The sequence below is a fragment of the Antrostomus carolinensis genome, unplaced genomic scaffold, assembly GCF_000700745.2.
Source record: "Antrostomus carolinensis isolate BGI_N321 unplaced genomic scaffold, ASM70074v2 scaffold6197, whole genome shotgun sequence".
NCBI lineage: Eukaryota > Metazoa > Chordata > Aves > Caprimulgiformes > Caprimulgidae > Antrostomus > Antrostomus carolinensis.
Genome location: NW_010325240.1, coordinates 4050 through 16684, shown reverse-complemented (window position 1 = coordinate 16684; position 12635 = coordinate 4050). Strand labels below are relative to the sequence as shown.

Here is a 12635-nt window from a genome sequence, read left to right as displayed (position 1 = left end):
GGCATTCCCTCTATGCTTTATACACTTTAATGACTTACTAGTAATTATTTAATGCTGAAATTTAAAATCAGTTTCTTAGAATAATTAGTATAAACGGATTTGAAAGAAGTAATAATTTACAAATTTTCTGTTTTTATTTTATCTCTCCTTGGTTGCTTATCTTACCTCCCTTTTATATGCTGGCATCTGTATACCCTTTTGTGCGTCATTTAATTCTTTCAATTTGCTTTTCAGAGTTCTTATTTTATCTTCTTGGTTGGAAATAATAGATATGAGCTTCTTTTCCTTTTGATTGCTTTTGTCCTCAAGTTGCTTCAATCTCATGCTCTCACTTTCTAACTGTTCCTAAAAAATAATTTTAGAAACACCGATACAATTAATAGAATGAAGGCTTGTGGAATATCACTATTCAGCAGTCTGGAATAAACTAAATTAAGATTTTGCAACATAAGTAAGGATCAGTCTTATTTATTTATTACATTATTAATTTTAAACAGGGAGCAAAGACCTTCTACCACTATACACAGACGTAGTGTATGTAGTGGTAAAAGGTCTCATGATAGATGATTACTCAAAACAACTGTATGTTCTGAATTTATGAAAGCCATATTAGTGTTTATAAAAAATAAAGATCCTCTCTTGCTTCATTTACTATATAATTTACATTAACATTTTATGTACAGTATATTGTATGTACAATATATAAAATAATATTTCATTAATTTAAATGTTAAACAATTTTGAAGGTGATATTCTGCAGCTACCTTAATTTTCAAGCAGACCCAAGAATAGAATCATAGAATCTTAGAATCAGAGAAACACAGAAACATACAATACCTCAAGTTGGAAGGGACCCATCATCAAGTCTGACTCTCTACTCCTCATAGGACTACCTAAAACTACACCATATCACCAAGAGCATCATCCAGATGCTCCTTGAACTCTGAGAGGCTTGGTGCTGTGACCACTACCCTAGGGATCCTGTTCCAGTGACTGACCACCCTCTCCATGAAGAACCTTTTCATAATGTCCAATCTGAACTTCCCCTGATGCAGCATCACTCAATTTCCTCATGTCCTATCACTGGTCACCAGAGAGAGGAGATCAGCACCACCCCCTCCTTTGCCCACCTTGAGGGCAAGTTGTAGACTGTGATGACATCACCCCTCAGCCTTCTCTTCTCCAAGCTGAACAAACCAAGCGATCTCAGCCACTCCTCATAAGTCTTGCCCTTGAAGCCTTTCACCATCTTGGTTGCCCTCCTCTGGACACACTCTAATAGTCTGATGACCTTCTTATATTGAGGTGCCCAGAACTGCACACAGTGCTGAAGGTGGGGCTGCACCAATGCAGCGCGGAGTGGGACAATCATCTCCCTCGACCTGCTAGCTATGCTGGGCTTGATGCACCCCAGGACATGGTTGGCCCTTTTGGCTGCCAGGGCACACTGTTGGCTCATATTCATCTTGACATCAACCCAAACCCCCATATCTCTTTCTGCAGGGCTGCGCTCCAGCCTCTTGTCCCCCAATTTGTATGTATAATTTGGATTACATTGCAAATATTGCAATGCTGTAAATATTTGTGAAATAAAAAGCAGTGGCTGGCCTCACTTTAACTATCCGTCCAGTAATTAATGGAATTTTTATGTATGTGGACTTTTTGGTGGAATGAAGAAGAATGTAAGAAACATTTTTTTTAATATGCAAAAAGACAGTCCTTGGATAATTTTCAAGAAACAACCTATAGTTAAAAACTGTGGCTATGAAAACCTTGTAGTTGTCAGTTTATGAAATCTATAGAAACACTGATCTTGAACTGTATCAAGTGTTCCAAAAAGTGCCACGTCTGTCTCAGCAAGAGAAGTAAGCCCGAAGGGTTAACTCTGCAAGAAGTAATGTAAGTGAAATGCAGTGAGAGAGTCTGTAGATGGGTAGGGCAAGGTGAAGAGGAAAGAAGCAAGTAAGTGCTTTTTCAAGAACATTTGTTTTGTTTACAAATGTGACTTAAATAGGGTGAGGTTGTGCATTTGTAGATTAGGTAGGTAGGGGCTACTCTGCTAGAGAATGATTGCCATGTAGGGATTGGTCCAGAGCCAGTCTACAGAGACACTGGGTGGTTAAGCATGGATGTGCGTATATGCAGTTGACACAACAGCTTAGCCTCAAAAAGTTATACTAGCTGGAAAAAAACCCCACAGAAAAACAGCTTTGAAGGCATTGATTTTTTTCTTTAGTTTAAATTGTGACTTTGAATAGTAAGCCTATGGTAAGAGCTCCAAAGCAACTCCAGACTTGGGTGGTATCTCAGAGATCCAGACTAAGCCTCTTCTGCTCAGTGGGTTCAAAACATTGTCTAAAAATGGGATGTTTCTATCCCAGCAAAAGTCCTTAATCCTAACCCTTCTTCTATGCTTTGCATTTCTGGTAGGTAGTGTGGGGAATGTATGCATAGTCCTAAGAGAGATCTTGAAATACTTTCTAGACTCTTAGAGTATGGAATCTCTATACATCATGGTAGATAAGAGTCCAGGGAAGCAGATAAAAAAAAATAAAAATAAAAAGACCAAACAGCAAAAGAGAAAAAAATGAGATTTTTTTTTATATAGTTCTGGAAACAAACAAACAAGACTAAGATTTTAGGCTAAAGAACCCATACATCATCTTCTATAACTGATGCTACAGCACCTATATTTCATTTTCTCAAATGGCACAAGAACATTGGGAAGAATTACAGTACTATGAAGCACAGAAAGTTCAAAATAAGTTAAGGAAGTGTCTGATGAATGAGAAAAGAAATCGTATCTAGTGATGTGGGGAAAAAATAACAATTTGTGTTAAGAGGAAATGGAGACATGCATTAAAGTATTCTTAACAGATCTGAAAATACTTTGAAGAAAGTTATAGCAGGGCCAGATGCTGAACATAATTTTATAACTATATACCTTTTGCATATTCTTTAAAGACTACAAAGTCACAGTAGCTATAGTATGGGGAACTGCTTTTTGCCATTCCAGGAATGGGAAGGCAGTGATGTTCTAGGCCACAAGCTACCACTGAGCCATTATGTGGTCACAGGGATCCCAAACATTAGAATCATAGAACAGTTTGGGTTGGAAGGGACCTTTAAAGATCATCAAGTCCAACCCCCCCTGCAATGACCAGGGACATCTTCAACCAGATTGGGTTGCTTAGAGCTCTGTCCAACCTGACCTTGACTGTTTCCATGGATGGGGCATCTACCATCTCTCTGGGCAATCTGTTCCAGTGTTTCACCACCGTCATCATAAAAAATGTCTTCCTTATGTCCAGTCTGACCATTCCATGGTCAAATTCCATTTCCCACTTAAAAAGCCAGTGGGATGCAGCTTCAATTTGGTCTTGAATTCCCCAAGGATGGAGACTGCACAGCCTCTCCAGGCAACCTTTTCCAATGCCTGAATGTCCTCGTGTTGAAAAGTTTTCCCTTATGTCCAGTCTGAACCTTTCATGTTTCAACTGCTCATTGTCTTTCATCCTCTTGCCATGCACCACTGTTAAGAGCCTGGCTCCATCTGCCTGATAATGTTAATGTAGGCACTGGAAAGCTATTAGCTTCCCCTGAAGCCATCTCTTCTCCAGGCTGGATAAGTCCAGCTTCTTCTCATGGGGTATGTACTCAAGTACCCAGCTATCCCAGTGGGGCCTCTGCTGAACTCACTCTAGCAACGTCTTTCCTGTACTGGAGATCCCCATTCTAGATGCAGCCCAATGAATGCTGAATAGAGGGAGATACTTGCTTCCCTGGGTATGCTACCTGTGCTCCTGAAGTGTGCTATAATGGCCTGTTTCAGTGGCTTCCTAGAATAAACAAACTGTCAGATGGTTTCAAGGAAAAATACTATTCAGCTGACTTAGGGAATATTAACTGTAACTTCTAACAGTTTAACCACAAACTCTTCTTTATTATTGGGTAGAGATAGCTTAAACAGATGAAGCAATAAGAAAAAAGGCTATCGATACCAGAATTTCTTGTAGCAGGTAGCAGGGCCTAACTAGTCCTACTGCATACATCATACCATCAGCAAAAAACAGCTACATGCATAAAACTGTCAGCATAAAATCATGAAGTCCAGCTTTCTTTGCATCAAGGACAGGAAACAAAGTGACACTAGAGAAGTCAGTATTCACTGGAACAGGCAACTCTACAACACCACTGCAGTAGCTGCTCTTAGTCATGTAAGTAATTTTAGCACCATAATTTCGAGCACAAAGATGACTACCATACATCTGCCATTGTTCTGATTATGTCCTGCACAAAAAGACCTAAACATCTATTGCAGGATGAACAGTTTTGTATACCATATGCATCATTCATTCATGACATAGAGTTTCCTCCTCTTTTTCATGCCACAAGAAATTCTGATCAACAAACTCCACACAGTGTTTAGTACCGAGGTTCTTGATCCAGGAAAATATGACCGTGAGCATGTTTCTTGTCACAAGTATTGACTTTAGCTTCATGTTTCATGGAGTTTATAAGGATTCTGATGTCTGACTCTACTAAAAATGGCATGCAGAAGAAGCTTTACTTGACATTGTGTCATCTCGCTTACTAAGGTTTTCTGTTTGCTGGGCAGCTTTGTCTCTGAAACAGTGACGAGATCCACATTCTTCCTTGTTAATAAAGCTCAGCCAGGCTGTACTCCAAAACAGACAGCAATGGTCCCTTTGGTCTCCTGACGCAGGGAACTGAAAAAATCTGATAATCTTGTATATAGTTTGGTACTGACTACCAAGCCAATCTGGTCCACTCACCTCTTTCAGCGAAGATGAATGTGAACAAAAAAAGCCCCAAAACATTTTATGACACACCAGCAATAGTATTTGACAACAGCAGGTAAGACACAAGTATGGCCGCCTGCTAGAAAACGCAGAAAAGCTGACTCCTCCCTCCCTCATCTTAAACCTCTGAAATTTAAGCTCTAACCATGCACCTTTTACAATCAATTATAGAATGGTTTGGGTTGGAAGGGACCTTAAAGATCATCTAGTTCCAACCCCCCTGCCATCAGCAGGGACATCTTTCACTAGACGAGGTTGCTCAAAGCCTCATCCAGCCTGGCCTTAAACACTTCCCGGGAGGGGGCATCTACAACTTCCTTGGGCAACCTGTTCCAGTGTCTGACCACCCTCACAGTCCAGGACTTCTGTTAACTTTACTGGAGGACAGAATACAGTCCACTGAGAAATCCCACTGGATTTAGCAAAAGACAGTTTCAATAGGTATTGATAAATCCAGGCACCTCCAGCCACGGGAGAGACTCAAGGAGTTTCAAGAAAGGACAGGAAGAAACTGCAAAATTTTAACTTAAAGACTGGAACCATAATTTATTATCTGGAACAGTACATTTTGCAAGCCTGAAATTTTTGGTGGAGAAGTAGAATAAAGCAGTTAATGCAGTAGAGGGCAATGGCTGTAGACATAATTTATTTGATTTAGAGCAGAACATGGATGGAATATGATTAGAAAAATACAGGCTCTCAAATACAATATTCAAGCTCCCAAATTTCAACAGCTGAAAGAGTCAATACTTTATTGAACTAGATACAAGACAACTATACTGGGTCAGTGACAGGATGATGGATTTTTGGTCTAACAGATGTAAAAATATGATGTCTAGGGAACAGTTCAAGAAAACAGGAGGCATTCATGACACATTCTTTAATACATTCCCAGATCTTCTTAGTAATAGTTTCTATGATTTATTAACCCTCAACAGATTTCTCCTCCATGAAGTTGTCCAATTTTCCCTTGAAGCAGGAAGTTCCACTGGTTGACCACATATCCTGTAGTCAACAGAATCAGCTCCTTTTGCCTTTTTTTTTTTTTTTTTTTTTTTTTTAACATGGCACAAGAGTAGTGGGAACTCTTAGGTTAACTTGATATGGTCCTGGTGGTTTGCTACTATTTATTTTCCCCAGCTTGTTCCATACATTCGTTCCAGCAGTCTACCTTTTTATCTATCATACAACAAAAGTTCTGTATTTAAAAAGTGCAAAAATTGACAGCTGCCATGAAAGCAGATAAAGCATTTATCACAATGCAATTAATTTTCCATTATTTTCAACAAAAAGTTGGGGTTATATGGTTCTCCTCCTTGGAGTTTGTTCAATAAAGTACTGTGTATCTCCACTCATAGCCAGCCCACGAGTGGCATGGCCAAGACACAGCCAGAGCTAATAGAAGTGTGTGTACCTCTGCTGTGCTATCTGGACATCTTTGTATCACTTTTGCCACGTTGGTGGAAGCTTACTAGGCACAACACCACACATTAGGGTCCTCCTTATATCAGAAGGATGGTGCAAAGACGCCCACGTGCCCCTGCAGAAGCCAGCCTCGGTCCAGTCAAACATGTTTTCCTCAAGCTCCATGCTCTCAATACTTGAGAGCTACTACATTCCCAATAACAGGAACATAGAGTAGGCTGGGTCAACTTGACTTTGCATGGGTTTAGATCTCTACTCATCCCCTCTGAAAAGACCTTATTTGTATAGCACTGTGCCTGGGTTGAAATGCAGAGAGCCTGTATACTCGATTCTGCATGGAGTTATATCAGAAATATTTCTGTTCATGGCACAGATAAAGCAAAATCCAGATGAACTACCTATTGGCTGAGAGGTAACTGCAATAACTGACTACACAAAAAAATGCAGATAAAGACAAATAACTCACATTCCATTAAGAAAATAGCCCCTGAAATAATTATTCCAGCTTCTCATACGCTGCTTGTAATCTTCTGTATAGATCACATAATTTCTCAGTCTTTCCCCATGAGAAGAGCAGATAACACAGCTTCCTTTCTCCTACTTATTATGTGACTAAGTTACATAAAACTATTGCTCTTGAGCAAGCATTCAGAAACAAGAGTATGAAACATTAGACTTGGTCAGATCTCCATGTGCAACTGTAAGACATAATTTTTATCCAACTCAAGGCAGAGAAATGCAAAAATACGCAAAGATGTTCCATCAAAGAATTGACCCTTCAGCTGCGTTGTACTCCAAATAAATGTAAAGATTAGGAAAGAAATGACATCTTGTGATTACAGATTCTAGTGTAGAAAAATTATATAAAGACTTCTTTTAAATAAAAAAGAAGTGTACGTAAATGTTTGGTAACACTACGTGTAAAATGTTGGCAAAGGCTTAGTCTCAAACGAGATTCCTTCAAGATAATTAGGAAAGCATCAGTAATCCAAATTATTCTTAAATCAAAATTTCTGTTAAAAAATGCATTTCTGTGAATTTAGCATAATTAATTTGTTTATAGCTCAGGCTTAGGAAACAAATCCTGAAATTATTTTTTTTTAAATCCAATGCCTGATTTCATGTAAGGGTCTTTTTACAACCCTTACACAGTCCCTGCTATGGCGATTCATATTCCAAAATAAGAGATTTTATGTTATAAAACAGTTCCCAGAAAACACAGTAGGATGACTTTGGGTAAGAACAATGCAACTTTGTGCATCTCTGTCACTGTCTTTGCTCAATATGCAAAATCCATTCAAGGTATTTCCCATCTATTCTGCACTATTGCTTTACTCTTATTCCTGTTAATCTCAACAGGCTGTAGTAAAAATCTCAGTGTCACTTCAGTGAAGAGGGGAAGAAGAGACATCATATTAAAATTGGCTATTTAAAAAAACCAAACAAATAATCAGCATCTCCAGAGCAATGGACAGTTCTCTTTCCACTCCATCACTTTTTGAGTGCAGATTCTTCATTTCTTGCAAAAATATACAGACTGGTTGCAACGTGAAAAGCTCTTGTGAGAGAAAAAGAAAGCCCCTTCTTGACCAAGCCATGTTTTTGGCATGTTAAGAAATAAATAAGCAAGTAAGTTCCTACTGTATGATCAAAACTATTCTAGGGAGTTGGGTGTCCAAACAGCGATTGCAGTGGGAAGAATCAAAGACAGATGCTTAGTTCACCTAAGCAGACCGTAGTGGCACAACACTCATGCACTTCAGGTCAGGATCTTCTAGTAGAAGAGGTGCAGTTGAAAGGCACCAGTGAAAATATCACTTATCTCTTTAGGTTCTCATGGTATACTCACAGCACAAATATGATCTTATGCTAAACATACTGCAGGTGACCATACCTTTAAGAATTTTTCTCTTTGCTTTGCTATGTTCAGTTTTTCAGAGAGCTGGCTGAAAGATAAGTTAGAGGTTTCAATGTCTTCATGCATCAGAATGTAGGGATGCACATTACCTTCAAAAAAAAAAAAAAAAGGCGGCTGATTGTCACTGCATTTTTCCCCAGCCAGCTCCTCAGTACAAGCAAAATTAAAAGAAGCTAGGCTTATATTAACTTCTTTATTTTCTTTGAGCAAGCCTTCATATGAAACAAGCGAGAGAAGACCAATTCTGTCTTTAGAGAGCATGCAAAACTAAACCAGCAATAAAGAATGTACATGTATTCTTAAAAATAAAAGCCAACCACTTTGCTACTATTTATGAAAACCAGGAGTGTTAGGCTAGTGTGAATAAATATTTAATGAGCATGGCAGATTAACACATGGTTACTTTGACTCTTTTCTCTTATTTGCGTAATACAGTCAAGCAGTGGAAAATTATCCATCAATGACTATTTGATTTGAAAGAGAATTACCTGCTTAGAAAGCTTTGGTTATCCAGTAAGATTAGCATCACAAGACTCATCTAACATAAAAGACATATAACACAGCACTTGCATCTAAAACAACCTGACCTAAACTTATTAACAAATATTATTAACAGATAATTGTAAAATTGATATATAACAAATTTGGTTTTAATTTTAGTGAGTTATTTGAACCCATATTTTCATAACCTTTATTGGCTTCAGTGTGAGCAGGTTCTACATCTAAAGAAAATCTCACCATTTCTTGAAGAGCATAAAGATAGACCTCAGAAGTGTTGCATTTTATAAATAGATTTTGAAACTCCAATTTGTGTTAACTCTCACATTCACAGAAAAGTATGATGCTGCTTTGAGATGTATCTTGTAAAAACTGAAGCAACAAAGTCAGAACTATTCATCAATGCAACACAGCATAAAAAGAAATAGCATGCAAACTGGAGTACATACCTCTATTAGCATTCAGAGCAGCTAACTGCGATTTCAGTTTTGCAATAATGCTGTTTTGAAGCTCTATCTTTTCCTGCTGTTCACGTATTTGCTGCATGTAGCTTTCTGTCTGCAAATATAATTTAATTAGCATTAATCTTATTTTGTTTTGACTAGGGGTCTCCTATTTGGCATATAAAAAGCAGCTCTGATTTTAAAAGATAATTGTAGTTGTGGACCTCTGCGTGAAAACCCCACTACAGTCACCTTTGGCAAGTCCATATTTTTGAGTCTGCCCTGATTAGAAAAGGCATAGGAAATAAATTTTGATTTTCAGTAACTGTTTCAACTGTGGCAGGATAGTAAAGCCAAGTACTTTTAAGTACAGGATTTTAAATCCTGTACTTTTAAGTACAGGATTCTTCATTCATAGCCATAGAACATATCAGGTTCCAAATTAGAATTTTAGTATTCTTCAGCATGCTGGCCAGTTAGTTTATCTATAGAAAGATGTAATTTTCTTCCTCCATATTTTCTAACAAATAAATGACATAAATATAGGAAGCAGCCCCATTCTTCATCTAGCCATATTCCATCTCGTGCTGTAAAGAGGCCATACAGAGCCTAATAAGACTGCTCACATTTCACCAAAGTGTATAAATATTGTTAGACAGCCAGTTAATTGAACAAATGGTCAGGTGGTAGGAGGATGGTAGTATTCAAAAACTATTAGTTCATTAGCACATGCCTAATGTTGCAGTTAGGGTAGTGCTAAAAACAAGCAAGAAAACTCGTGAAGTGTCAGCAAGGAAATTTACAGGAATGCACAGTATTTTTCTGAAATTAACGATATGTCTGTTACTGAAAAGGTCATGACCTGTAACAAGACTAGGCATTGTTTTCTTGTCTATTCATAGTTTACCCATACTGCTACCTAATTCTCAAATCTCAGTCACATTTAAATCCCACACCCCCCTACTGCCCAGTGTGTTTGTCTGTAAAGCAGGCAGGAAAAAAAAAATCTACAAGCAAAATTTATTTTAAAGGCCAGGTAGTAGTTGTACTATGAGAATTTATTAAAAAAAAAAGAAAAAAAAAGTGATCAAAGAGCAGTACACTCCAGCAGCTATAAGAGACCTCATGAAGCAGAAAAATCACTGAGAACCAAATTGAAAATGTACAACAGCAATGTCTTGTCAACACTTCTGTACAGAGCACAGACATGACAGCTAAAACAGACAGAAGAGAAGATGCTTTTGACAGCCAGTGTGCACAAATTATTCCTTGAGTCAGATGGCAGCAACAAGTTACCAACTAGAAGATCTGCATGACAACCAACCATCCATCTGTATCAAACACCATCTGGCCGAGATGACTTTGGCTTCTGTGTGCTTGACATGGCTCCCAGCTCTAGAGACTGGCAAAACAAGTGGCCTATCGGTAACTTAAGTAGTAAACTGTTAACAACAGAATGGTGGACAATCCAACAACGTGTGAAGGCCACACAATGAACAGAGGAAGCTACTAGAGTAAAGCACTGTACAAAGGTAATTAAAAAACTTGGAGTTTGGTAAAAAAACTTGAAAGACAATACAAACATCCCCCCCAACTAATTATAGTATCAACTCTTCTTGAAAAAATACTTTTGCTCTCTTCTGAAGTCACGAAATCCAACTACTAAAAGTTTGATTTGGACAAAGACTTGAATGGGTAGTAATCCTTTATGCAATGCTTTAATTTTTAATTTCTGAACCTGAGAAAATGCAGAGAGAAATCTTGCAAGCATTTAGTTCACTTAACACTGATGATGTCACACACTTCTCTGGTTTTCTTCCATAGACTTTAGAAGGGCCATCTGACCTTGTACCTGATGTCTTGTTTCTCAGGCAGAAGTTTCTTTCACGTACTATTAGATGACCGAGAAGTATTAATGTGACTGGTCTTCCTTCAAATAATTAATTGTTCATCATAAGACACAGAATTTAAAAGATTCTCAAACACTGTAAAATGTGTTGCCTTTTGTTAAGTTAGTTGCAGTTTCAGCACAAAATGTACCAACACGCTACTCATGCTTATTATGTACAGAAAACTCTACAGATTTGCACCAGCACTGCTGCAGCAGACTGTGAATGGAGACAGACTGCACAGTGGATGATTGCACATGACTGACTTGATACCTGGTGTGCAGTGCCTTGGCTTTTTTTTGCCATGCAAGGGCATGGCAAGATTGTGCCCAGATATCAGAATATTTTCTAGTAGACCTTTCCCTGCTCCCAGTTCTACTACTGCTTCCATAACTTGACACTGAGTATAGTTCATCTGCCCTTGAACCTTTCAAATCCCAGCCTACCAGTTCTACAGAAGTATCAGAAGGGCTTGTAGCATCAAAACCATTCAAGCCTTCCTATAACAGAGGTTCCATTGCTGGGCAGAATATGCATGACAGAATTAGTATGACAAAGCCTAAAACTGATTGCTTCACAATATGCTGGAATACATGACAAGAGGTCCTAGAAGAGTATTGGCTTAAGTAACGTATTCCACAACAGACTAAGTAAAAGTTCAAAGGTGCTCCTTACTGGTCAGAATGCCTCCAGAATCTTTCTGTTACTTCATAATTAAAGAACAATTGTACAGATAATTATTTTTTAAAAATCAATACTTATTCTAATAATTTTAAGGTAAGTTTGCTGTAAATGTTTCAACACACAAACTCTGTTGTCCTAATAGCTCGCACATGCTTAACATATTAGAATCTTTGACCTTTACATCAAGTAAACTAGTAATTCATATGGCATAACTTCCTATTAACACAAAAATAATTTCATTTAAGCTATTTACATTAATAATTTAAAAAGTTTTTTTTTAATAAAGCAAATTAAATTTCAAGAATTACTTCATTAAAGCTGGGTAAATTGTATATACATCTTTGCTGTTTACATTAAAAGACTTAATCCTCCAAAACAAACAATACTTTTCTCAGCTTTAAAACTACAAAAAAATTAAAGGTCAAAAACCTGAAACCGACCTACTACATTCACAGCCTAATGAGTTACTCTGAAGTGTACTGGCCTGGTTTCATAACAGCAATTTCCAGCTTTAACAGATGCACTAAACTGCATGTGGCTAAAGTGAAACTGAAACCTGCATGTACCACAACCCTCCATGGGAAGGATGGCTTTAAAGATACAGTTCAGAACCCAACACATACTTTTTGCTGTAGTTCTTTCACAGCATGGTCCCTATCCATGCATGCTTGTCGATAGGCTTCATAAGCTTTGTTAAGCTGCTCTCCAATGTTTTTATCCATAATTCCCAATGTTGTTTCATCACTGAAAAGATGGTCAAGTTAACAGACCTGAAAAGAAATCAGAAAGAAAAAGAGAATGCTAGGAAACAGAAGTATGTAACTAAAAACATATATACTATGACTTGTATTAATATATAAAATTCAAGTAATATGTGCTGCATGTTTGAGCATTAACTCACATAACAGTTTGAACTATAGCTCTGCTCACCTTAACATTTAATTTTATGTCCAGG

General features: G+C 37.8%; 1 protein-coding gene across 1 annotated transcript in view; it reads right to left on the bottom strand.

The window, feature by feature from the left end:
* TANK (TRAF family member associated NFKB activator) overlaps positions 1–12402 on the bottom strand; it is a 22600-nt gene extending 10198 nt beyond the window's left edge. The window contains exons 1-4 of the mRNA XM_010171131.1: positions 12304–12402; positions 9114–9222; positions 8143–8255; positions 166–345 (exon numbers count right to left, since the gene is read on the bottom strand). Coding sequence (XP_010169433.1) covers positions 166–345; positions 8143–8255; positions 9114–9222; positions 12304–12402 — 501 coding nt within the window. The remainder of the gene's footprint in view (positions 1–165; positions 346–8142; positions 8256–9113; positions 9223–12303) is intronic.
* Between the last annotated feature and the right edge of the window lie 233 nt (positions 12403–12635).